This window comes from Pelmatolapia mariae, linkage group LG16_19 (assembly GCF_036321145.2).
Source record: "Pelmatolapia mariae isolate MD_Pm_ZW linkage group LG16_19, Pm_UMD_F_2, whole genome shotgun sequence".
Lineage (NCBI taxonomy): Eukaryota > Metazoa > Chordata > Actinopteri > Cichliformes > Cichlidae > Pelmatolapia > Pelmatolapia mariae.
The window spans coordinates 53,683,485-53,710,850 of NC_086241.1; the positions used below are offsets into that span (position 1 = coordinate 53,683,485).

Here is a 27,366-nt window from a genome sequence, read left to right on the forward strand (position 1 = left end):
GTTCCCAGGCCAGCTGAGAGATATTATCTCTCCAGCATGTCCTGGTTCTGCCCCAAGGCCTCCTCCCAGTAGAACATGCCCTGAAGACCTCACCCAGGATGCGCCCGGGAGGCTTCATCCTTGTCATTTCCACTGCTTGTATCCATGATTTCATTCTTTCGGTCACTGCCCACAGCTTGTGACCATAGGTGATGGTAGGGATGTGAATCGACTGGTAAAAAAAGCTTTGCTTTTACACTCAGCTGTTTCTTCACCACAACAGACTGGTACAGCATCCGCATCACTGCAGCCACAGCACCAATATGTCTAACTGTCAATCTCCTGTCATGGAATTTTGTGCAAATAAAGTCTGCAACACGGTCAGCTGTGGTCAAGCTATTTGTTACTGCATGCAGGAGAACGAACACACACATGCAAACATCACAGGCTCATAGTAATGAGCATTCGGAAACAGAAGTGGTGCTCCCCACTCCTTTATGCATTCCAAGGAAGATGGAGGAAGTTACCAACTGATCCTACCACACATCACACGCCTCACTATGAAACCTAACGGAACAATAGGTATGCTGTTGTGTGCCCTTGGCGTTATTAGCACCTGTAAAGGGAGCTGTCTTCTCCAACTGCTGAGGCTGAAACAAGTTCATCTAGTTTTAGAAACTTTCACTGAACAGTCAGTTACAATGTCACAACTAAGCATATGTATAACCCCTTAATACTTTAAATGAGAATAATAGAAATTTTCTATTACATTCTACCCTTTGATTATTTTATAAAATCATAAATAAAATCACCAAAAGAAAATTTCATGTGCATCATTCTACAGTGTTATAGGTAAAATTTTGCACTTAGTGTTCATCCTCACTTATATTTTTAGTATTTTGTGTCTTTTGAAAGGTTGTGAGTCTGAATCATTCATCAAAAGCACTAAAAAATAAAGATGTAAAAGTGAAAGATGATTTGACCGGCAAATGTAAACGTATAGGAACACAGTAATGAAGTGTAAGCAAGCAAGAAAGAACTTTTAGGTAGTGTGTGAAGTCTGGTAGCCTTAATCTAGCATACAGCTCAGCGAACCAACTGATCACATGCCATCCAACATCAGCTCATGGACACCACAGCACCAGCTCCTCCTCAGAAACAGTGTGACTCCTGGTGGGCCTTCAGTGCACTCACATTGTTCTGTAACATACTGTTCAAGTTAATTGAGATATATTTATATAGTTCCAAATAACCAAGAAAGTTTATCTCATACATCCATCCATAGAGAAAAATCCCCAATCACAATCTTTGACTCTACAGGTCTTTGTAACAACTGACTATCATTATTTCCCTAAATAGCAAAGTTGGAGATGCAAATAAACTCTTTCATCAGCTGTGTGCCAACAGTTGCCTGGATGCCTACCTGTTATCAGGAAGAAATCTTCAACAGAACTAGACTCAGTCAGTGATGTCAGACTGCCTCTACTGGTATTGGGTGATGAGGAAAAAACGATGAGTCAAAAGGGGACAGAAATTCCATATTTGTGGGAAAATGTAGAGATTTTAACCAGTCTGCAGGAGGTTATATGCGTACATATGAAGACAATAATTCGTTTCAGTTTCTTAAAGAAGAAAAAAGATGGGTAACACTTCAAATAAATCCTGATCATTCATGTAACTCATTAAAACAATGTTCACTGAGTGGGTGTTAGCTGAGGTGCCACCTACAATTTCAAGAAATAAAAGCACCTCTATGAGGACTTCACATATTTTCCAGAATGATGTAATCTGTTTCTTCTTAAGGTTTCAGCTTGCAGGTGGATGACGCATTAGCACACACGCTGTGTTGTTTCTGTACATCTGCTTCGTTTTTCTTTGTTTTTGTTCTGCTGTTGTTCATTTTGGAGACTTCCCATCTCTTTGTGGTGGGAAACAGATTACAATAACACATACAGGCATATGGTGTTTGTTGAACATGAATCCATATGACAAAACCAAAACTGATCATGCAACTCAAAAAAACCCATAAAACCAAACAAAAAAGCAGTAAACAGGATTCATGACAGTAACGTTCAGTGTTTTTGCTGAGGTTGCCTAAAATATTTCCTCAAAACAGAGTTGTCGTGTGATCCTCCTCTTAATGTATAACTCCACCTTTGTCTGTTTCAATGATTGACTTTCGTGTGTCATTTTTTATGACCTGCTGACAGCCACCTGACTGGAATACTGTAGTCATAACTGTAGCTGGCTATATAAGAACTCCTCAGACAGCTCTACAACACCTACAGGTGCTTCTACCTCAGTCTTCAGCACATACACCGACATCGAGCCAGGTGAGCAGCTACAGCGCAGACAACTGCACACATAGACTACACTTTTTAGTGACAGAATGATGAAAGATTCATTCATTTGAGAAAGAATAGAAAGGAGAGATGAAACAGAGAGTTAAAGAAACCAGGACGTAGAGCGGATACTGTGGTAGTGTGGAAGTGACATCCAACATCACGATAGAGAGTATTTTAAAGCTGATGTGACAGGCATCAGAAACAAGCTGTCTGGTTTTCTGCACACCACAAAGGATCTGTGTCTTTTTCTGCTTGTGTTCAGTCAAGATGAAGTTGCTGCTTGTTGTTGCTGCTGCTGTTCTGGCTGTGGCCAGCTGTGCCAGCATCTCTCTGGAAGATCTGGAGTTTCATGCCTGGAAACTCAAGTTTGGTGAGATAGCAGACTCTTCCTCTTCTCTTTTCTTGAGCTTTTTTGTCAAATGATATTCATCATATTCTGTAATTTTAAAGCAAGCCTTGAATTTGGCCTTAAAGAAATGTGAGCTCACACTCATATGCTTTTGAAACATTTTAAGGCTAAAATAAAGGAAAATCTCTTACTGGAAATTAGATTGTTAATATTTAAGGATTCATCACTGGTTCCTTCATTCTCTTTCTGACAATTTTTTTTTCAAAATGGCAGAAAGATCCTACCACTCTCCATCAGAGGAGGCTCACCGGAGGCAGATCTGGCTCAACAACCGCAAATTTGTGCTTGTACACAACATCTTGTCAGACCAGGGTTTGAAGTCCTACCGCCTCGGCATGACCTACTTTGCTGACATGGTATGTTTGTATGTCTGTTTAGGTTTTTATGTGTAGGTCATCAGCATTTTTCACTGCAATTAATGTGTATGTGTTAGTCCCCGTAGGGAAACTACTCCTCTGCATTTAACCCATTCACCCAGTGAAGCAGTGGGCAGCCACCAATGCAGCGCCCAGGGAGCAGTGTGTAGGGACGGTACCTTGCTCAGGGGTACCTCAGGGTAGCCTTTCAGTGGAGTCGAACCCCCGACCTTCCGATCATGGGGCAACCACTCTACCTACTGAGCTATCCCTGCCCTAATTAGCATAGAACGACAAAGAGAATGGCATTTTGGATAAAAACCCATAACCCCAGAATTTTGTTCTTCTTCATCAGGAAAATGAAGAGTACAAACGAGTGATTTCCCAGGGTTGCCTTCACTCCTTCAATGCTTCTCTGCCTCGCCGTGGCTCTACCTTCTTCACACTACCTGAAGGTACTGATCTGCCCGACACTGTTGACTGGAGGGATAAGGGATATGTCACTGATGTCAAGGATCAGAAGCAGTGTGGCTCCTGCTGGGCCTTCAGTGCAGTGAGTACATATAACATAGTCTTCTCTACTATTGTAAAGCAGGAAACTTTGCTTGACTGTTGGCTTCAAACTGACTGACCCTTGTTGCAGACTGGCTCACTGGAGGGTCAGCACTTCAGGAAGACAGGAAAGCTGGTGTCTCTGAGCGAGCAGCAGCTGGTTGACTGCTCGAGAGACTATGGCAACATGGGCTGCATGGGAGGGCTGATGGACTACGCCTTCCAGTACATCCAAGCAAATGGAGGGATTGACACTGAGGAGTCCTACCCTTATGAGGCCGAGGTAATAAAAGAGGAGAGCGGACAATAATCTGCTTCACAGGTTATCATAATAAATGAAAAAAATATAAATCATAATCTTTGAAAGTACATTTGAAATTGTTCATATCTTGACTGTCATTATCTTGACAAATGACAGAGTTGGAGATGAAAAGACAATTATTCATGATAGACTTGCAAGCAACTGGTGTACTTTACTGCCACCTTGTGGAGAAAAATTTATCTAGTGAAGCAAATCTGTTCAAGTCCAGTTTATTGACTATAGTTAAATCTATCTTTAGAACTATAGTACTTGGTAAATACTCTGATCTCTTGTATCTTTGCAATATACTTGGAAAATGTGTGAGTGAATAATTAGCATATTTTCTTCTCGACTAGGATGGAAAATGCCGTTATAATCCTGATAATGTTGGTGCCACATCCACTGGCTATGTTGATGTGAGTCAAGGCGATGAAGATGCCCTGAAGGAGGCTGTGGCCACCATCGGACCCGTTTCTGTGGGCATTGATGCTTCTCAGATGTCATTCCAGCTCTATGAATCAGGTAAAACACTGTGTTGAAAGGGCCAAATAAAAATCTTATATGGAGAAAGAAATGTGAAGATTTATTTATTGATTTTTAAACCTCTCAGTCTAAATTATATGTATTTCTAGGAGTGTATAATGAGCCCTACTGCAGCAGCTTAGAGTTGGACCATGGTGTGCTGGCTGTGGGTTATGGTACTGAGGACGGAAATGACTACTGGCTGGTCAAGAACAGGTAAATGATTTCATATTTTAATTCATGTTCTTGACTTCTTCTAATAGTTACTGAGGGCTGATACACAGCTGAATAAAGGCATCTTATACATGTAGATTAATATGTCTCTTCATTCAGTTACATATTAATCTGCTAAATGTTTATTAATTTGCTTCTTTCTGTAGCTGGGGTCTTGGATGGGGAGTCAAGGGATACATAAAGATGAGCAGGAACAAATCCAACCAGTGTGGGATTGCTACTGCAGCAAGCTACCCTCTGGTCTGAAGAGGTCTGAAGAAAATTAAATTACTTTTTCTTTCTAGCTCTACTAAGATTTTTTTTTTTAACAATTTCAAATTCCTTTTAAACACATCAAACCTATGATCATGTGCACAGATTAATATAAAAATATTTGTGCGTCCCACAGTTTATTGACTGATTTATTACATTTGGAGGTTTCCTCAGTGAGGCGGTGATCAGTGGCATGTAATCAACATTAATTTTATTATTTAATTTTTTTTTCAGGGTACAGAGTCACCCTTTGCCCTGGTTTATGTTTAATAGAAACTTATATAAAAATTGTAAATAAATATAAAGAAATAAAATATTTCACAGTGATTTAAACATTTGTTTGTGCGTGTTTCTCTTTGTTGGTGGTGTTTGGCTTTGTAACCATTCAGTGGTTTATCCAGACAGAGATATTCAACATCAGTGGGATTTTTTGTCCCGCCACACAATTTTAAATCAAACAGTTAAGATGCGACTGAAGTGCAGACTTTCAACTTTAGTTCAGCAGGTTTAACAAACATTTTACTTTAATTATAGTCATTTTTATACATAGTTCTTCATTATAGCCTCAAAAGTAATTGGACAAGTTGTTGAGTATTGCAGCATCGACAGCGATCAACTCCACGGAAAATGACGACAGAGGCAAAAATATCCTTAAGATTTTGAGAATTTTATTCCACGTTAACACGCGGTAAAACCCTTCCTCACGGATGCCATTTTTGTTGCGGTACACTCTCTCTCAGTCAGGGGCGTGATGGCGCAGCATACGTTCCCTTACAGTGAATACAGTGCCCCCTTGTGGTGACAACTAAAATAGTGTCTCTCTGTTAAACAACATAATGCACTTCAACATATTCTAAAACATGAGTACACACGATGAATATCTTAACACAAGTCACTGACAAATACTTTTTGTTTTGTGGCAAGTGAGGCCTTTTTTTTTTTTTAAACAAAAAACAAAAAACAACCTTTCATTGTAATGTCAAGATGGGACCTAAAGAGATGTTGGTGCAAATGATGGAAAAAACAAAGTCAGGCAGATCGTCTGATCTTTAGGCTGCATTTATGACTCAGTTTATTCCTAAACAGAATGAATGCTGTAAATAAGGTCAATGTATAAATATAGCTAATACTCTCAGCTATTTTGATGCAGCTAATTCATAAACACTTAATTAAAATTTAATTAACAGGTGCTTAAGTTAATTAAAATCTTTGCCAAACCACCGAATTAAAGCTGAAATATGGCTGATTTAAATGTTATTGCGGTGGTGTACAGCAGCAAAACTATAGAAATTGTGTCTTTGTCCAACAGTTTATAGACTGAAGTGTAGTTTGGTAGACTTTATGAATTTCTGTAACCCCCCCCCCCTTCCCCCCCAATAAGCATGTAGTATACCCGTTAAAAAGCAAGCAAGCAAGCAAGCAAACAAACAAACAAACAAACAAACAAACAAACAAACAAACTTATCTGGATGAAGTTATGTACCTGACAGAAAGAATACTTGATCATCATCCCAAATTATGTATTTGTATTTTTTCTAAAGATTACAGAAAAGTAGCGTCTGTTTGCTTCACTTCATTCAGAACTTATGTGTTTTACAATCAATTATGATCTTCTCAAAATATGTGAAAGGGGCTTTTAATGTTATACTGATTCTTGCTTAATTTTATTCATGGTTCTTTGGACACATCTGAGAATATTAGCTGAGCTTCAGCTGACATAAATTACTTTAAGCTGGACTAAATAATTCAAAACGAACTAGAAAAGTCTGAAATGTGGAATGAGATGCACCCTCACATACTGACTGCTTCTTTGACATTTGGCTCGCAAACCTAAGGTGAAAAATAACAGCTGTGGGCAAGAAGTTTCAGAAGTGGAAACTTCATTTTGTAGAGAAATGTCTCCTTTCTGGTTTCCTCTTTGTTTGAACTTATTTTTTTAAAGTAACATTCCTTGCTTAATGTTTCCATTTACAGTTTTACTGTTTATATTTTTAGTATTTTGTGTCTTTTGAAAGGTTGTGAGTCTGAATCATTCATCAAAAGCACTAAAAAATAAAGATGTAAAAGTGAAAGATGATTTGACTGGCAAATGTAAACATATAGGAACAGAGTAATGAAGTGTAAGCAAGCAAGAAAGAATTTTTAGGTAGTGTGTGAAGTCTGGTAGCCTTAATCTAGCATACAGCTCAGCGAACCAACTGATCACATGCCATCCAACATCAGCTCATGGACACCACAGCACCAGCTCCTCCTCAGAAACAGTGTGGCTCCTGGTGGGCCTTCAGTGCACTCACACTGTTCTGTAACATACTGTTCAAGTTAATTATATATAGGAAAGAGTTCCAAATAACCAAATCAGTAAACATCCTGTGGACTTAGAGAGAAAACCATAACAATCAGATCATCCCCTTTATACGGGCAGCATCCATAGTGTTTAGAAGCAAAAAATGACATTCTCCTCTCTGGTTTCTCCTGTCTTTGATGTTGTTTTGAGCTTTTTTTCTTTAAATAACATTTCTTGCTTTATCTTTTCAGAAACAGCTTTACTTTCTTGGGCATTCTGTAGTTGGTGAAAATTTATCTCCATCCATCCAGCCATCTTCTTCCACTTATCCGGGGCCGGGTCACAGGGGCAGCAGCCTAAGTAGAGAAGCCCAGACCTCCCTTTCCCCAGCCACCTCCTCCAGCTTGTCCGGGGGAACACCAAGGTGTTCCCAGGCCAGCTGAGAGATATTATCTCTCCAGCATGTCCTGGTTCTGCCCCAAGGCCTCCTCCCAGTAGAACATGCCCTGAAGACCTCACCCAGGATGCGCCCGGGAGGCTTCATCCTTGTCATTTCCACTGCTTGTATCCATGATTTCATTCTTTCGGTCACTGCCCACAGCTTGTGACCATAGGTGATGGTAGGGATGTGAATCGACTGGTAAAAAAAGCTTTGCTTTTACACTCAGCTGTTTCTTCACCACAACAGACTGGTACAGCATCCGCATCACTGCAGCCACAGCACCAATATGTCTAACTGTCAATCTCCTGTCATGGAATTTTGTGCAAATAAAGTCTGCAACACGGTCAGCTGTGGTCAAGCTATTTGTTACTGCATGCAGGAGAACGAACACACACATGCAAACATCACAGGCTCATAGTAATGAGCATTCGGAAACAGAAGTGGTGCTCCCCACTCCTTTATGCATTCCAAGGAAGATGGAGGAAGTTACCAACTGATCCTACCACACATCACACGCCTCACTATGAAACCTAACGGAACAATAGGTATGCTGTTGTGTGCCCTTGGCGTTATTAGCACCTGTAAAGGGAGCTGTCTTCTCCAACTGCTGAGGCTGAAACAAGTTCATCTAGTTTTAGAAACTTTCACTGAACAGTCAGTTACAATGTCACAACTAAGCATATGTATAACCCCTTAATACTTTAAATGAGAATAATAGAAATTTTCTATTACATTCTACCCTTTGATTATTTTATAAAATCATAAATAAAATCACCAAAAGAAAATTTCATGTGCATCATTCTACAGTGTTATAGGTAAAATTTTGCACTTAGTGTTCATCCTCACTCTCATCAACCTCTCTTCTTCATCGGAGTCTAAAATTCATATGCAAAATGAGGGTAATTAGACAAAAGAAAAACATCCCAAAACAGATTACACATGGAAATATGAAACAGCATTAGTTATTCACCTGCAGAATAAGAGCGTTACACTCTCCCCTGCTTTAAGAGATGGCTCCGGACATCTGGAACCAAACTACACACTTCATGGCGTTTGCCCAAAGTCTTTAAAGTCTAATAGTCAAAACTGTTACAGTTCCAGGAGTAATGTCAAAAGGTCTTTTGGTCACCAGTCTAACATGTCCATACTGGTGTGGGGTAATAACAGTCAGGAACAGCTGGGTAAAGTGGCATGTGGCAGGGAACGCATGCAAGCATCATGTTTGCTCCAGGTCTCCAGAGCTGATATGAAGGCTGTCCCATTTGGCTATATGTAAAAACCTCTCTCGGTTTCACAGCTCTGGTCGACCTCCGTATTGGTGGCACATCCCATTCTGGTGTCTCTGGGGCAGGGTCCCTGTTATCCACACAGCTCTCCGACCCTGTGTCCTCCATAAGTTCCTCGGTTGTAAGTTCCTCCTGGGTTTCCACAGTTGGTGATGAAACAACAGGCATTGGGAAATCTGCTGGTTCCGTAGATACAGCTGGTGGGACTGCACTTCCTTGCTGAACTTCCACTGATTCCATTTCCTGTCTTATTGGTTGAAACTCAGGAGCTACAGCTCTCAGTTCACTGTGTGGTCTCGGCTGAGGCCTTTTGGGGTTAACTCTCCTCCACTGATACACAGGTATAGTTCTCAGGCTGTATGTGTATCCTTCCTCTTCATCCGAATGATCAGACTCATGTTCCACTGTTCCATTGGGGTTTGTCTCTCCCAGTCTTTGTGTTTGTCTTTTCTGACGTCCCTGCTGATCTTGCTCCACCGGCAAATCAGTCACAAGCAGCAGGAGGTTTCGATGCAGGACACGAAGGGTTTTGTCTCCTGTTTCTGATTGTACCCTATATACAGGTCCATCTCCAATCTTCTCAACAACTCTGTGAACTTTCTTCTCCCAGTAGGCACGGAGTTTGCCTGGACCACCTCGCTCAGAGAGGTTTCTGACAAGCACTCGATCTCCTGGTTGCAGTGCGATGCCTTTGATGTGCTGATCATAATGCTGTATCATAATGTTTTCTGAAGCAATTTTATAGGCTTCCTGCATGCGTGCAGCCCACTTTTGTGCATACTCCTGTCTGGACTGTGACTCTTTTTCAGGTTTTAAATCAAAAAGCAGATCAACAGGCAAGCGTGGGGCTCTTCCATAAAGGAGGAAGAAAGGTGAATAGCCCGTTGCCTCATGTCTTGTGCAGTTATATGCATGGACTATATGGGGCAAATGATCCTTCCATTCTACCTTTTTCTCCTCATGAAGAGTCTGTAGCATTTGTAGAAGTGTTCTATTTAGACGCTCAACAGGATTTCCCTGTGGGTGGTAGGGAGTTGTTCGAGAGTGGCCTATTCCTGCCAGCTGTTTGAGTCTTTGGAAAAGGTTGTTCTCAAACTCCCGGCCTTGGTCATGATGCAGCTTTTCAGGGTACCCGAAGCGCGGGATAAAGTCAAGAAAGATTTTCTCAGCTGCTGTTTTGCCAGATTTATTCTTAGTCGGGTAAGCTTGGGCAAAACGGGTAAAATGATCTACCAGAACTAAAATGTACTCGAAGCCACCTTTACTTGGTTCTAGATGTAAATAGTCAACCGAAATGAGTTCAAAGGGGGCACTGGTTGTTATCGAGCCCATTGGCGCTCTCTCTGGGACACTGGGCTGTTTCTGTTTGATACAAGGGCACTGGCGAATGACATAGTCCTCAATTTCACGCTGAATAAAAGGCCAGTAAAACCTCTCCCTTGCTAACTGAATGACTTTGTCAGCACCAACATGTCCCATATCATCATGCAGGTGTCTCAGTACAGTTTGCTTCAACTTACTGGGTAGAATCAGCTGCTTTCTTTGTCCAGTCTGTCTGTATAGTATTCCTTTCTCGAGTACAAGTCTGTTCCATTCATGTACTAGCCTACGTGTCTCTTGTCCTAGCTGTCTCTTGTCTTTACTATTAGGACTCCATCTACTTTTTTTCAAGTTTATCACCTCAGAGATAGGGGGGTCCTCCCTCTGCGTAGCCCTGATGTTTTCTGGGGTGATGACAGGGGCACCTTCAGGGGGTGTGTCATCAACACAGTGCAGTGCAGCCACCCATGGTACATCACCGTCTCTCATGGCTTTGTCTCCTTGCCAGATTGCAGAAACCATTTCTGGGGACAGTGTCTCAGTATACTCCATGAGGTGTACCTGGAGTGGCAATGGATAGCGGGAGAGCGTGTCAGCGTCTGTGTTGGACTTGCCTGGTCTATACTTTACAGTGAAATGGAAGTCAGCTAATTCGCCCACCCACCGATGTCCCACAGCGTTTAACTTTGCTGTGCTCAAGATGTACGTGAGGGGATTATTATCTGTGTACACTGTGAAAGTGGGTGCATAGTAGAGGTAATCCCTAAATTTATCACAAATTGCCCACTTCAGGGCAAGGAATTCAAGCTTGCCAGAATGGAGATGGTAATTTTTCTCAGCAGGCGTGAGTGTTCTGGAACCATAAGCAATGACACAGAGCTTTTCCCCCTGTTGCTGATAAAGCACAGCCCCCAGGCCTTCATTTGATGCATCTGTGTGTAGCACAAAGGGCAAACTGAAATCTGGGTAAGCCAGGACAGGTGGACTGGTTAACATATCCACCAGACGTGACACCACAGTACGATGTTCTGCTGTCCATTGTACTGGTGTTTTGGATGGAAGCTGACCACCATTTGTGCGCTTTAACTTGATTTTGGCTCTAATTGAGCTACATTGCAGGCTAGGATCACTGGGACTCTCAATAAGCTTAAACAGTGGTCTTGCTATTCTAGAAAAGTCCTGAATGAACGTCCTGTAATAACCTAGAAACCCTAGGAGGGCTCTGACCTCTCCCACGTTCTTTGGCTCTCTGTCTCTCAAATGTTCCACTGCTTCGAGATCTTTTGGGTCTATCTGGACACCTTCACTGGTCACCAAGCGCCCAACATACCTGACCTGACGCTTAAACAGTTCACATTTTTTGGGACGTAGCTTCACACCATGCTCTCGCAGGTGGCAAAGCACACGCCTCAGATCATCAACATGGTCATGAAAAGTCTTGGAAAAGCAAAGCACATCATCTAAATATGGTGAGCAGCACTCATCCCTCAGACCATCAAGGACCCCCTCCATGCATCTCTGAAATGCTGCTGGGGCGTTGGTAAAGCCAAATGGGAGGCGGATCCACTCGTACAACCCCCAAGGCATGCTGAATGCAGTCAGGTGTCTTGAGCTGAAAACCATGAATAGCCCCCCAAATTATCCAGCAGGTCTTGGATGCGTGGTAGTGGGTGGCGGTCAGCAATGGTTTTACGGTTAAGGCCCCGAAAGTCAATACACAAGCGTAAGCTTTTGTCTTTCTTTCGGACACACACCACCGGAGATGAGTAGGGTGATGTGGACTTTCTGATCCAGCCGTTGTCCAGCAAATTCTGAACATATTCTTTTACCTCTTTATACAAAGGTTTGGGGACCGAATTGTAGGATGTCTGGACAGGCGTATCGTCTTTCAGATTAATTTTCAACTGCAAGCTTGGGATGCAACCAATGTCAGAGTCACTTTGGGCAAAAACATCTGACTGTTCATATAACATGTCTCTAACTACCCTTTGTTCATCCTCCGTCAGGTAGGACAAATCAACAGGTGGATGCCATCTCTGACCTTCATTGACTTCTGTCTGGTGCTTTTCGTTACCTAGCTGAACTGAACACACTTTTACATTTGTATGGGCTGATGACCCTGTGTCAGCAGAGAGATACTTGACAGGTTTTACTTCAGTCACCTCTTCCAATGTACCTAAGACGGTTCTTTTGGAGAGAAAAATGTCATGTTTGGTAGGATTCTGAATGGGAATCTTAACAATTTTTGTCAACCCACTGGGGACATCTACCAAAGCTGGGAACAACTCCAAACCCTCAGGGCAGCTGTTCTCTAGATTTGGTTGGAAGAGTCGTGGGCCACCTCTTGGCCATTCTCTGACTCTACACTTTACTTCACAAATCTGTCCTGCAGGAATCATTACACCTTTTTTCCTGTTCTCACACTATACTCAGGATCTATTTCATCAGGGGTGGGCATCTGAAGTGCTGAAACTAGAGCATCTACTGCACTGCTGCTGACACTTAAAGCTTCTTTGAGGAGTGCAGAAAGGTCAGCCCCACCTCTCTGTTCTTTATTGGTTTTTAGGATTTCAGCTATTACATTGCTGCCTAAAATAGGACAGTTAAGGTTGTGCTGACTGATAAGCACTGGCACTTGTATGGCGACATGCCCATAGTTCACACTCTGAATTTGAAGTTCCGTGTCTGCCCAACCATCAAATGGAACATCTGTACCATTAGCTGCCGCTATTTCCAGAGGTTGGTCTGAAAGGAGGGACTCGAGTGGCTTGATCTTAATGTGGGGGATGTTTTTCTCTATCCACGCTCTTGATACCATAGTCACTTGGGCCCCTGAATCAAGCAGCATCTTAAGTGGTACTCCATTGATGGCACATGAGACCATACATCTGTTCCCAATAAGCTGTGCAGTGGGTTTCATTGGTGGTGCATGACTGGGTGCATTTGGTCTCACCACACTTGAAGTCTTACGGTGCGTACACACCGAACGCGATAGAGGCGGCCAGAGCGTCAGGTTCACATGTAAAGTCAATGGAAAGAGCACGATGACACGCGATTGCGCATCCGGCGAAAATGCGGAAGCAGATTTGCGTCGCGAAAACGCCAAAACCCGTGAAACGCGCGTCAGTGTACCGCGTGGGGCGCGTGTGACTCGCGAAGAAAACCACGCGTGTCAGATTGTGTGTTGCATTTTGTGCATACGCTCGAGTTGGAAAATATGAACTCCGGTGTCAAATCGCGCCCCGACAACCAATCAGGAGGCCGGTGACGTGGCTGTAACTAGGTCAAAGGGGCAGATCCAGCCAAAGCCCTTCATTCGTCATTCAGTATGGAGGAAAAGCTCATCAGTGCCGTGGCTAATCATCCAGAGCTAAATAATGCTAGTTACTACTTCTACCGAGACAGGAATAAAACGGACCTAGCTTGGAGGCACATTAGTGAGGAGATTGGGCAACCTGGTAAGTTCATTCATTCTGCTTTTTAATTTCCAGACTGACCCGATGAAACCGTGCAAAAGTTAGCAAGCCCGCCTACTGTCCCGCTATTTTCCCACTGATGTACAAATACCTTTCCGCTAACAAGATAATGTGTTTATTCAGAGGACATCTGCAGCACAACACATCTGGCACAACTTCTTCCCACATTTCCGGTCCACGCGCGTGGAAAGATGCAATTTCGAGGCACGGTGGATTTTCCCTGGACACGCGTTGAGGTGCGAATGTGCACGCGTCACATTAGGGGCGTTTGGGGCGTTTTCGCTCGCCTCTATCGCGTTCGGTGTGAACGCACCGTTAGCAAAACTGGTGTGTGCTGGGGACTCCTCGGCTTGTTCAGTCACTGGCAGCCCCTCTCCAGTGACCTCACCCCGTTTCACGACACCTTACGCCGCAGGCAGCCAATAGCCCGGTGTCCTGGCTGGCCACACGCAAAGCAGTGGGGGCAGCTCACTTTGCCTTGCTGTACACAATCACCACATCTGCCCCGGTTCTCAGCTGGAGGTGTTGGAGGGTGGTTCAGGGGCGAGCAGGAGTCTCCAGATGTCACACTATCAGTCTGGCTCACCACTTTAGTTAGCTGTCTGGTCAGTGAAGACACTTGGGCAGTCAGTTCTCTAATAGCTGCACGGTGAGCCTGTAGCTCAGTGTCAACCTTCGCTTGCTCAGTCAAGTCAGTGTTAGCAAGCTGAGCGGCACTTACAGTCACAGGTCTGGCTTTAGATGCTGTACCCAGTCGCCTCAGTCTCTCAGCTTCCTCACTGGTGGACTTTGTAATCTGTTCAAGCAAAAAGTCGTCACTAACCTGCAAGTCATTAAGAAAAGGTTTGAGGTCTTGTCTCACATAATTGTTTTTTTCATTGAACCCTTGATAAAGTGTGTGAAGAAATGTGCCCTGCACAAGCTTTTTGTCATAGTTAAAGTCTCCACCAGGCTGTCGTGACTCAAATAGTACACGCTGTTTTAACCCTATAATTCTGTACAAAAACTGCTGTGCACTCTCTTTGTCTTGCTGCTTAGCATTACTTAGCTCTTGAAAGAGTTCAGCGCTATTCTTGTCTCGAATATGAGAGCGGAGAAGTTTCTTCAAACCATCAACTGTCAAATCATCTTTGTTGGTTAACATTTCCTTGAGAGTACCAGGCTTCATTATCTTTAGCACGGTTCTGATTATTTCACACTCAGTAAACCCTTCTTGTAACCCCTCATCAATTTGTTTGCACAGACTACTGTAGGACATATCCGAGCCAAGATCTGAAATTTGTCCACCATGCAATTTGAATTCTCTGCGTGGAAACAAAGCTGCCACATCACTGAGACTCAAAACTTGGTCATATCCTCTGGACGGACGACTCACCCTGCCAGGGGAAACCCCAGCGACACTAGGCGCCGGTGACACTGAAGCTGGGATGTTGAAGTTCTTGGTGGGCGTATCAGTGTCTCTTAGCATGGATGAGGGAAAGGTGGAGATGTCCCTGTCCCGCGGTAGAATGGGCTGTGTGTGAGAGTCTGTGTTAGGGTGTGATGGTGGAGTGGGGATGTGGTCAGCTGGCATAGCCAGATGTCTGTCAGGATGTGTGGAGTCAGTGTGGGGTGAAGTAGGGCACTCCTGCTGCTGGTTAGGAACATCTTCCATCAAGATTGCGAGTCATGCTGCCATCCTCCACTGAAGAAAGAACAGTGCGCAGCTGGCTCACACTCAAATCACAAAGTCTTTTCTGGATCTTTACTATCAACAACCGCCGTGGGGTAACAGTGGCCATCTTGACGTTTTGACTGTGACCAGGGCTCCCTGGATGACGCACTCAATGCAGCCTTCCCTGAGACTTTGGACACCAGTTCTGGTCGTTTGGCACACGCGTCACCACTAGGCGATCCCGGACGAGCCCCCAGTTGTTACCGGCACCAGACCTAGGGGAATCTGGACCGGCAGCAAGCGGCACACAGGCTAGAGAGCACTGCGTAGCCAAATATGAGCAAACTGTGGATTAATAGAGAGGACACCGAAGTTAGCGTCTTGCTCAGGCCGGAACTCATTTATTTCTACATATACACAATACAAATCACACTAGACCATGCATTCTTCCCATAAAATAACAGAGTTCATAAACAAAAATAAAGTTACAAAAAGCATTCTCTCAAAAGCAAAATAAATACAAACTAATTCAAAATGACTTTACATACAACTTAAACAAAACACTCACGGCTAAAGCATAACAACATACCAAAATAACCCATCTCACATTCACACAACCTTTCCCCACATTCGCGCCAGATACGCTATTACTTTTGAACATGGCGTCCCCTGAACGCAACACAACATGGCGGCAGACTACTGCAAACGTTGTTTCACCAACGAAAAGCTTTCCCCTTAATACATGTACTCAGTACTGCTTGGATAACACTAAAACAAACACTACAACACATTTTCTGAAGTCGCAGGTTGCCACCGTCATAGCATATACTTATAGTGCTATGTAGCATTATGCCAATGATACACTAATACTCATTACAACAAAATACCAGAAAAAAAACATCATCACAATCATCTCAAAATATAGCCGAACAGTTGTTACTCAACTTACATGACATTCAGAACCAGTTCGGTAACATAAAAGTTTGTTTGTCAGCAGTAGCGGTTTTAGATACGGGCGACATGGGCGGTTGCACGGGGCGGCATCGTGGTGGGGGGCGGCATCACGGGCATCGGTAAAAAAAAAAAATGCTCGTACTCATGCTGCCCCGACATCATGCCAGCGCATATTGGGAATGGCATAGGCACCGATCGGTTTTCTATCGCCCATTTGCTGGGAGTAAGGGCGCCCTCCGTTTGCGAGGTGCACCTGCTGCTTGTGGCACAGGGAGGAGAGGGCGGGGCGGTGGGGGATTCTCTGGCTGGCTGGAGCAACATCTAATAACCAACTCGCAAAATAAAATAAAATAAAAACATACAACAAACACGAAAACACCAGACATTATGATACAGACTGATAATTTGCACCGATGTTTTTTCGAAATTCTATACGCGAAAAGTGAGCGCGAGAGCCCTCGGTGCGCCTGCTCGCTGCTGAAGTCAAAGTAAACTTTATTGTCATCTCCGCTACATACAGTCCAGTATATAGAGAGACGAGACGACGAGGCTCCAGTTACAGCAGTGCAAGTAAACAAACAATAAATATAAGAAGAGTAAGAAAATAAATATATACTTTAGGACCAGGGGTAAAGGGATATATAACAATTTTAAATGTATATTTTATATTTTGTTGATTTAAAGTCTCACACACAACCCGTTTTTAAAGTTTAAAAAAAAGAGAAAAGAAGAGGAGGAGTGTAGCGACTTCCACAGTCGCTAGAGGCCGGGGATGGAGCCTGCCTATTTGCCTGACGCGCTGTCAACTGTACGCAATAATGCGAGAGGTGGAATTGCTTGCTTGTTTATTAAAGTGCTTGAAAAGTTTACAGAGCAATGTGATCGGCTCGCGATTCAAACTCTTAAAACATCACAGGCTCTAATGCAACAAGGGGAAACTCGTTGTGCTGCGGTCAACAAAAACTACGGCTACCCAGCCCTCCAACCAAACAAATGAAAACCCAGTGATCATTAAAATTCAATACATTTAATTATGGCTCCTACAAGGAGAAACGAGCAAAAGATACAGGTAAGCAGATGTGTCATTGGATAATGGCAGGTCATGTATCCTAAAACATTAAGAATCAGAATACTTTCTTAATCCCTAAGGAAATTATGTGGGTTACAGTTCCTCCAAGAAGAAATGGTAAAAATAGTAACAGTAACAGACTAAACTCCAAACAATATATACAATAATATAATATTAATTAGTCAGTGTCAATTGTTGATTTGTCCTGTTCTCATTGTATGACGAATTATGATGTCTGTTTGGTAGCCGTTTGCATACTATGCATACTCTCTCTCTCTTCATATATAGGGTCATATATATGTGTGTATGTGTGTGTGTGTGTGTGGGGGGGGGGGGGGGCGCCAGAGGGCGTGTTCGCCTGGGGCGCCAAACAGGCTAGGACCGCCACTGTTTGTCAGTACCTGTGGATTAATAGAGAGGACACCGAAGTTAGCGTCTTGCTCAGGCCAGAGCTCATTTATTTCTGAGCTGCACATGCGCAGAGCCTATAGCTAGAGTCTCTCTGGTAGTTCCACAGCAGTGCAAGAGCACCATCTACTGGCATAATGAAATATAACCATGGTCTGGCAACACATAATGTCAAAATAAGTCACAATAATAAACAAAAAATAAGGGGGTAATTAGTTTTCTTACAAAAATAAACATGTAGCTTTTTCAACCTGCTACATTAACGCTTTAGTTAAAACAATTTGTTAATTCATGAAAAGCTGTTTCTAAGATAAGGAAGTCATTCAGTGTGAGACATGTTTATCAAACCTCATCATAAAATCATCCAATGTTTCCCATTAAGTGATTGTTTCTGTAAAAGAATCATTATCATCAGTATTGTTAGGGATGAAGATACACATGCATCACCAAACATAACAAACACACTCCTTTGTGTCATTCTATTTTACCATGTCCAGATGTTTGCCATCAAGGACAATGAATACCACTCAAAACTGTGGATAAATACAAAGAGCATCTAACTGATATCAGTGATTAAAATCAGTCTAAGGTAACAACGCAAGTAGCCATGTGTTTCCACACAGCTGCAAATCCTCTTCTGTCTGCACCCCGACCTTGTCTCGTGTCTGCCGGGGCATTTTATTATTTTATTTCTTAAAATAATCCTACTGCTAGTTCAGGACATGTTTTTCAGACTTCCTGACCCAGAGTCTACTCTACCCATTATCTCCTACCCACCTGTTCAAGATAGCCTACTCTATATAACTTCCGCATGCTCTTAAACTTTCTTTTATTATTGTGTTTATTTCCTGTTTTTATGCTTGTCTTATTTGCTCTGTACAGTCTCCCTGGGTGTTTTGAAAGGCGCTTTTAAATAAAATGTATTATTATTATTATTATTATCATGTGTATGTGTAAGCATGCTGCAAAAAAAACCCCCTCTGTGCTCTACGTCCTCCGGCAATATATCAATCCAGACAGTAACGCTTGAATGAAGCTCTTTACCCTCAAAATACGGAGCGCCAACTCGATTATGAGCACATTTTCATTGTGTGTAAAAAAAAAAAAAAGAACTTCTGCAGACTCTAAGCTACTCGGCTGACCACCACAGAAGTGGTGCTCCCACTCCTCCATTCCAAGGAAGAGGGAGGAAGTTACAAACCGATCATACCACACATCACAAGCCTCGCTATGAAACCTAACGGAACAATGGGTATGCTGTTTTGTGCCCTTGGCGTTATTAGCTCCTGTAAAGGGAGTTCTCCTTTCCAACTGCTGAGGCTGAAATAAGTTCATTTAATTTTAGAAAGTTTCATTGAACAGTCAGTTACAATCCCACAGCTAAGCATATGCATAAGCACTTTAATACTTTAAATGAGAATAATAGAAATTTTCTATTTCTGCTGCCCTCAGGTGAATGTATGGCTATTCACCCAATGCAGCGAGCTTAACATAAGAGGAGATGGTTCCAGGAACAACAGGACACATCGCTTTGTCTTTTGTCTTTAACTGAAGACCGTTTTTTCCTCTTTTAATTTGTAAGACTGTGAACATACAGTAAAATAATATGTAAGCATCAGTATTTACATATTTTGTAACCAAAAACAAGTTAGCAACATAGCTTTCCTTATGCTTTACATTCACCATAAACATCTTTCTTTACATGTTCAAATACCCTTTTAAGTGACATGAAAGTAACAAATCTTACAGAAAATAAAGCTAGACAGTGCTTACTTACAGATTATGGTTCAACAAACTCCCCAACGATGTAAACTGGGCTTAAAGTTGTGCAGCTTGCTTTCTGCTCCAGGCATTTTCTCACACTGCCTGCGTGAACTTCTCCTGCTGCTTATAACACATCACCAAAAGGGGGCAGTGTAGTGCACACAAAATAACTAAAGAAGAAGCCACAAAATTCAAGGGGTAATACTGCCCACTGGTGGGAAAACTGAGAAATGACCCAGCCAAAGAAACCCAATAAACAACAACAGAGGGGCAGAATACTATTACACTCCCTTTTCCCGTCACTCATGAACAAGACACCAAGATACTAAAACTCCTCCACTTGGAGCAGGAACTCGTCCCTGTCCTAGAGTGGGCACTCCACCCTTTTCTGGCTGAGGACCATGGCCTCAGATTTGGAGGTGCTGATTCTCATTCCCACCTCTTCACACTCTGTGAACTTTCCCAGTGCAAGCTGGAGGCCATCGCCTGTTGAAGCCAACAGATCCACATCATCTGCAAAAAGCAGAGATGAGATTCTGAGACCACCCAGCCTTTCGCCACTTGGCTAGGCCTAGAAATTCAGTCCATAAAAATTACAAACAGGATCGTGAGAAAGGGCAGCCCTCGCAGACTCCATTACCCACCGGAAACGAGTCTGACTTATTGCCAGCTATGTGGACTAAGCTCCTGCAACGGTTGTACAAGGATCGACTGGCCCGTAGCAATGGGCAAGACACCCCATACTCCTGAAGCACCTCCCACAGGACACTCCGAGGGACATGGTCGAATGCCTTCTCCAAGTCCAAAAAGCACATGTAGACTGGTTGGGCGAACTCCCATGCACCTTCAAGTATCCTCGAGAGGATAAAGAGCTGCTCCGGTGCTCCACGACCATGACGAAAACTGTATTGTTCCTCCTCTAGCCGAGGTTCGACTAACGGATTGGACTCTTTCTTAGTCTTGAGTTTATCTCAGATTCATTAATTAAATGAAGTTAAGGACAGAGAAAAGAATGTACAAGTTAAATAAACCTTGATATAGAGCGAAAGTCTTATAAGCATTATAACAACTCAAGTTTGTTAATTTAGTGAATTTGAGATAGTTAGAAGTATCTCCCTCTTGACCTTGCTGGTTGAGTCCAGAGTGGTGTGACGCGTCTAGTATCTGCATGCTAGTGCACTGCAAAATCTCCAGTGGTCAATTGGAAAATAAATAAAAATGCTAGTAATTTTTCAGTGTTAGAAAATCAACACTGCTAATGTTAGTCACTGTTAATCTTGAACACTGACTAAGTTTCTGTTAAAATATAACAGTGTCAGTGTTAATTTAACACTCAAAAGAGTGGACACATATAGACACTTTTCTAGTGTCAATTTAACACTGGAGATTTTGCAGTGTGGGTAGTGTATTTGCATTTGTCACCTTTCGCTTTCAGCCACACCATGACACTGCCACATTGCTGCTGAGTACTGATGATTGCAGTTCTGCAAAAAGGAGAACTGACTGAGGGAATGTTTTTTGGCCAGCATATAGCCTTTTCCTATACAATCTAGGGTAGTCTACAGTGTGGTGCGATACATGCATGTAAAAAAGGTTTAGCCACCTGCTACATGAAGGTCTGTAGACTTAATGAAACAGTTCAGATCTCACAGGAAAAATGAAACACCAGGGAGTGCCGAGCTCCAGCTTTCCACTTCTTCACTACAGACCTTTGGACTAGCTCAAGGAGTGCTTGGTTTTGAAGTGTGGTTACTCATTAAATTGACATTTCAACAGCATGTAACACAAAAAATAAAAGTGCCATCAAAACAACAACAGTTGACTGTAATATTTGAAAACCTTGCCCATTTACTCACTCTCCTGGTGTCTCTCATAAGAAATGCTGACTGATATCAATGTTCCTTTCCCAGATCACCTTACCTCAACTCTAGTGAACATTTATGGGAGTCGGAAAAAGCCAAGAATTCTGACAATTCATTTCAAGAGCTCAATACTACCAACACCTGGATAACTGAGAATCTACACAGACACTTAAAGTATAGTTAAAAATTTATCTGCTTTGGTTCTTTAGATTTTTCTCTATGAGCTCCAGTCAACCACCTGGCCTTATCTGGTACATAGGGAAAAATCCCCAATCACAATCTTTGACTCTACAGGTCTTTGTAACAACTGACTATCGTTATTTCCCTAAATAGCAAAGTTGGCTCATTCAGCTGTGTGCCAACAGCTGCCTGGATGCCTACCTGTTATCAGGAAGAAATCTTCAACAGAACTAGACTCAGTCAGTGATGTCAGACTGCGTCTTCTGGTATGGGGTGATGAGGAAAAAATCACGAGTCACGCACCTGAGGAAGAAACAAAATAAATCTGATGTCAAAGTCAGATTGTGGTTTGTTAAATAAACAACTTTATTATTAAGATTGCAGATTAATTGTGTTCCATGTTGTAGATTCTGTTTCCATACTCTTGTGTTTAACTATAAATTTGTGAGAGGGGATTTGCTTGCATTGTTTTGCTTTATCTTATTCATTGGTTTTCAGACACTCGAAGATGGCTGAGAATATTGCTCAATGACAAGCTAACACATTTCATCCTGGACTACTTTCAGCTGCCTTAAATACTTCAAAATCATTTTTGTTGTTAAAAAAGTATGAAATGTGGACTCAGATATTGGCTGCTTATATGGCTTTTTAGCAACTGAGTGAAAATATTGTTTATACATAGACCAGCAGGAGAGAGAAACACAGCACAATTTAGGTCTGGGACTGTTTTTTTTCCATGATTCCAAACACAGCTAAGAGATCTGCAAAAAGCTATTGAACCAAAGAAGACTAAATGCTGACTTTCATGAAGGTTACTCAACCAGTGAACCTCCAGTGAACAACTGTGGGGGCGGGTAAAAAAGTCACACTTCCTCTTTGGAACACTGCCAAACAAATTGTGTTGACTCTTAATGGTAAGCTCCACCTTTTTATGTTTCAGTGTATGACATTCTTTTGCTTTGTTTACACACTTCTGTCCTGACTTGACTGGAATACAGCAGTTATAACTGTAGTCGGCTATAGAGGAACTCCTCTCTGACACAGACATACATCAGTCACAGGTGGTTAGTCTTCGTGACACACACGGACACTGAGACAGGTAAGCAGCGACAGCACAGATAAATAGACACATAGATGAGTGCAAATACACTTTTCAGTAACATGCTGATGGAAAAAAACCTGAGAATCTTTCATTTGAGGAAAAAATGGAAGGTGAAATAAAAACTCAAAGAAAATGGGCAGAGTAGATACTGTGATTCTATGAAAGTGACAGAAGATATTATGACAGAAAACGTTTGAAAACTGAAAAACATCAGAAACAAGCTGTCTGCTTTTTTGTAAGTCACAAAGGATCTGTGTCTTCTTCTGCTTGTGTTCAGTCAAGATGAAGTTGCTGCTTGTTGTTTCTGCTGTTCTGGCTGTATCCAGCTGTGCCAGCATCTCTCTGGAAGATTTGGAGTTTCATGCCTGGAAACTCAAGTATGGTGAGACAGCAGACTCTTTTAGTCTTTTTATTGCTGTTGATCCTTGGGAAGACTTGGAAAGAAATGTGAGCTCACCCTAATATGTTTAATTGTGTAAAATTGTCTAAAAAGGGAAATTTCTTAGCAGATTATTTCTTACATTCATTACCGATGTATTTTCTTTTGTTCTGTTTTCACTATTTCCTTTTCCAATTGGTAGAAAAGTCATATGACTCTGAGTCAGATGAGGCTCAAAGGAAGCAGATCTGGCTCAACAACCGCAAACATGTGCTAGTGCACAACATCTTGGCAGACCAGGGTTTGAAGTCCTACCGCCTTGGGATGACCCAATTTGCTGATATGGTATGTGCAAAAAAAGACGTGTCATTCAGATTTTACTCATCACCATTTACAATTTCACAAATACTTTTTTTTGTAATGCATGTAAGCATGTAAGAATGCATAGGAACTTTTAATAAAAACCCCATGAACTCTGTTCCTCTTCTCAGGAAAATGAAGAGTACAAAAGGCTGGTTTCCCGGGGCTGCCTTCACTCTTTCAATACTTCTCTGCCTCACCGCGGCTCTACCTTCTTCCGACTACCTAAAGGTACTGTTCTACCCGACACTGTTGACTGGAGAGATAAGGGATATGTAACCCATGTCCAGAATCAAATGGACTGTGGCTCCTGCTGGGCCTTCAGTGCAGTGAGTAGAAATAACTTTCTGTTCTTTATCTTTGTAGCATGGGAAACTTTGCTCAACTGTTGTCTGGTTTCACATTCACTAATTTTTATTTCAGACTGGCTCCCTGGAGGGTCAGCATTTCAGGAAAACAGGAAAGCTGGTGTCTCTGAGTAAGCAGCAGTTGGTCGACTGCTCTCAGAACTTTGGCAACCATGGTTGTAATGGAGGCCTGATGGATTCCGCTTTCCAGTACATCCAAGCAAATGGAGGAATTGACACAGAAGAGTCCTACCCTTATGAGGCCGAGGTAAATAGACTGCAATATGTCAAAAACATGTCACACCTGATTCCTTTTAAATCATGATCTTTGAATTTATACAAGCCTCAGCACTTTGGCACCTTACTATCATCATCTTGATAGCTTTAGTGAAAATTACTGATGATATTCTAATACATTTAGATAAATGTCCTGCTCAACAGCCTTTGATATTGCTAAACATGCTACCCTTATTAGCAGGCTCCACAAATGCGTTGTCATCTCTGGTACTGCTCTCAAATAGTTTTCATCATACTTATCAAACAGATACTTCAGGATTCATATAAATCAATGCATGTCCTCATCTGCACCTGCCCCAGGGCTTCTTTATATATGCTAACCCTGGGCCAGCTAAACAATGGTTTTAAAGGAATCTTCAATCACTTCTATGCAGATGACACATATTTTTCTGTCAAGCCTAGCAACCTCAGTAGGCCCTCCTCCCACAATGGATTTTTCTGTGCCATAACTAATTAATGACATTCTAATATCCTAATATCTCAGTCCTGGGACAACTGAGGTTCTAGTGCTCAGCCCACTAAGGACGTTAGTCAGTACATTAGCCCCATTGCCAAACATTTCAAATCATCTGCTAAAACCCTCGGTGTCACTTTTGATCATCACTTGAATTTCGAAACTCATATTTCAAAGGTTACCCAGTTTTGTTTCCTTCATCTGAAAAATATTGTGAAACTCCAACCTTTACTGCCAGTCAATCATTTTGAACTTTTAGTACGCACTTTAATTTACAACTTTAACACTTGATCATTGCAATTCACTTTTCACATGCATTTCTCAGTCCTCCTTAACTAGTCTCCAATTAGTTTAGAACACAGCTGCAAGGCTGCCAACTAAAACTAGCTGTCAGTAACATATTACACCTATCCTTGCATCCCTTCACTGGCTTCAAGTAAAATTCAGAATCCACTTTAAAATTCTGTTATTAACATAAAAGGCTCTACGTGGACAGGCTCCTCTGTATTTAGCAGAGCTTTTAGCACCTTATCAATGCATCCAGCCTCTCAGATCGTCTAACCAGGGCCTTCTAATTCTCCTTCGCTCTGATTTTAAAACAAGAGGTGATTGTGCTTTTGAGGTTTTACTGCCCAAATTCTGGACCAGCCTTCCTCATTCAATTAGGTTGGTTATTTGTTTGAAGTGAATTCTGAAAACTCATTTCTATTGGTTAGTGTTTCCTTAATCCATTCCCCTTCAATTTTGGCCATAGTTTGAAATGATACAAGTATGTATATGTGTATGTGGGAATGAAGGTCTGTCGGTATGACTGACCATGTGACTGTTTATGTGTCTGTTTGTTTTAACACATACACTTGTCTTCAGCGTGCACCTTTTATTTGAACTATGAAGTACTTTGCAACAAAATCCCAGATGTGATAGGGATTAGAACAGGACACCCCTTGGAATCTAGACAATGGCGGTGGCGATGAAGATGGAGGCTTGAATGAAGCCAGTGATGAGTGAGAGGTGGTCATGTGGAGAAGGTGTGGTGCATGACAGCATCTGCAAGTAAAATGACAGATGCCAGTGAGATTTACAGTAGTGAAGAAGGCTGGTAGAAATATGACTGGACCAGACCAATCATGTCACAATAAGCTTGACAGCAGAAGTGACAGTGGAAGTGATGCAAAGCTTAGATTAGATGCCAACACCTGGGAAGCAGACAGATGTGTGACTACAGATCTTCCTTATAGAACATACGCATAAGCTTCATTATTATTATTGATAAATATATGAATCAGGGATGTAAATTGGCTCGTTTAGACAGTGTTATTAAACATGAAAGTGTTTGAAGTAGTTTACAGTACTTCCAAAACATACTGTAGGTTCAAGTCGCATAAACCCGACAGTATTGGCTGCTTTACTGACTTCTTTATAAATCCATTTTCAACATCACAGTATTTTTTATATACTGTGTTTGCTATATGTTGCAATCAACGCAAGAAATTTTAACATCTTTCTCCGTATTAGGATGGAAAATGCCGTTACAATCCTAAATCTACTGGTGCTACATGCACCGGCTATGTTGATGTGCGACCAGCTAATGAAGAAACCCTGAAGGAAGCTGTGGCTACCATCGGACCAATATCTGTGGCCATTGATGCTTTTCATCCATCTTTTCAGCACTATGAATCAGGTGCAGTCATTGAAACACAATTGAAAGTACCAAGAAAATGATCTTCAAATTAAAAAAGAAATGGGAATAGTTTTGTTCTTTACACCTATCAGTCTAATTGGCATGTGTTTGCAGGTGTTTATGATGAGCCCGACTGCAGCAGCACAATGTTGGACCATGCTGTGCTGGCTGTGGGTTATGGTACTGAAAATGGACTTGACTATTGGCTCGTCAAGAACAGGTAAATACCTACTTATATTCAAATTCATATTTGATACACAGATATATAAAGACATCTTTTTTATGGCTTAACAATCGGATCATCATGTCTCTACATGTTATTGAACTATTAGTGTGAACACAGCCCATTTTTAGCTGTTAAATGTTGTTAATTTCTTTCTTCCTGTAGTGCTGGTGTTGGATGGGGGGAGAAAGGATACATTAAGATGAGCAGGAACAAATCCAACCAGTGTGGGATTGCTACTGCAGCAAGCTACCCTCTGGTCTGAAGAGGTCGGAAGAAACTCATCCTCATTTTTACCAAGTTACGTAACTAAATGTCATTTTGTTTACGGTGTTAACAGGCTCTCTTTTTGTTGCATTAGTGTTTAATGAAATAACATCATAAAGACTGCAAATACATGAAACATAAATAGATAAATAAACAAATTGTTTCACATTGACATTTAATAAAAGTAATTGTGTTTACTTCATTGTGTTGGTAGTGTATGGCTTAATAACCAAGAAGTGTTTTTAGCATTAAAACTTTGGTCTGTTGATCAGTCCACTATGCTCAGCACCAGTGGGATTTCTATTTTTTGCATACTTCTGTGTTCCCCAAAGAAAAAAGTTGACTGGTGATCCGTCCCTGGCTTTTCCTGTACAGCCCCCGTGAGAAATATAATGCATTTGTTTTATCAGAAAATTTGCCCTGTAATGAAGCAGTAGCTTGCAAAAAAGCTGAGTAATGCACCTTCATCCATTCCTTTTTGTAACAGAAGTTAGCACAAGTCAGAGGTCAATCCTAATAGGATTTGCAATCATGGTTTGATATACTGTTGTGAGAGGAATGACGGACCCGACCACATATTTGCACTTTCCAGCACGCTTCTTTATTC

At 41.9% G+C, this 27,366-nt stretch overlaps 2 protein-coding genes across 2 annotated transcripts; both read left to right on the forward strand.

Moving 5' to 3' along the window:
• The first annotated feature begins 2,591 nt into the window (after positions 1-2,591).
• LOC134646358 (procathepsin L-like) lies at positions 2,592-4,944 on the forward strand. Its single transcript, XM_063500229.1, has 7 exons — positions 2,592-2,694; positions 2,947-3,089; positions 3,445-3,642; positions 3,733-3,924; positions 4,299-4,464; positions 4,575-4,680; positions 4,845-4,944. The coding sequence occupies exons 1-7, from the start codon at positions 2,592-2,594 to the stop codon at positions 4,942-4,944; spliced, it is 1,008 nt and encodes a 335-aa protein (XP_063356299.1).
• A 17,681-nt stretch (positions 4,945-22,625) lies between these two features.
• LOC134646354 (procathepsin L-like) lies at positions 22,626-26,921 on the forward strand. The gene is made up of 8 exons (XM_063500226.1): positions 22,626-22,748; positions 23,029-23,133; positions 23,333-23,475; positions 23,622-23,819; positions 23,914-24,105; positions 26,104-26,269; positions 26,384-26,489; positions 26,658-26,921. Exons 2-8 carry the CDS (start codon positions 23,034-23,036, stop codon positions 26,755-26,757), a joined length of 1,005 nt encoding a protein of 334 aa, XP_063356296.1. The 5' UTR covers positions 22,626-22,748; positions 23,029-23,033; the 3' UTR covers positions 26,758-26,921.
• Positions 26,922-27,366: the final 445 nt, after the last annotated feature.

What these genes read in the sequence shown, in the direction of transcription:
- LOC134646358 (XM_063500229.1), top strand. Translation starts at nt 2,592, where the DNA reads ATGAAGTTGCTGCTTGTTGTTGCTGCTGCTGTTCTGGCTGTGGCCAGC. An exon ending in CCTGCTGGGCCTTCAGTGCA is followed by an intron (nt 3,643 to 3,732) that starts GTGAGTACATAT and finishes CCCTTGTTGCAG; the next exon opens with ACTGGCTCACTGGAGGGTCA. An exon ending in CCTACCCTTATGAGGCCGAG is followed by an intron (nt 3,925 to 4,298) that starts GTAATAAAAGAG and finishes CTTCTCGACTAG; the next exon opens with GATGGAAAATGCCGTTATAA.
- LOC134646354 (XM_063500226.1), top strand. Translation starts at nt 23,034, where the DNA reads ATGAAGTTGCTGCTTGTTGTTTCTGCTGTTCTGGCTGTATCCAGCTGT. An exon ending in TGCCTGGAAACTCAAGTATG is followed by an intron (nt 23,134 to 23,332) that starts GTGAGACAGCAG and finishes TCCAATTGGTAG; the next exon opens with AAAAGTCATATGACTCTGAG. An exon ending in TTTTCAGCACTATGAATCAG is followed by an intron (nt 26,270 to 26,383) that starts GTGCAGTCATTG and finishes ATGTGTTTGCAG; the next exon opens with GTGTTTATGATGAGCCCGAC.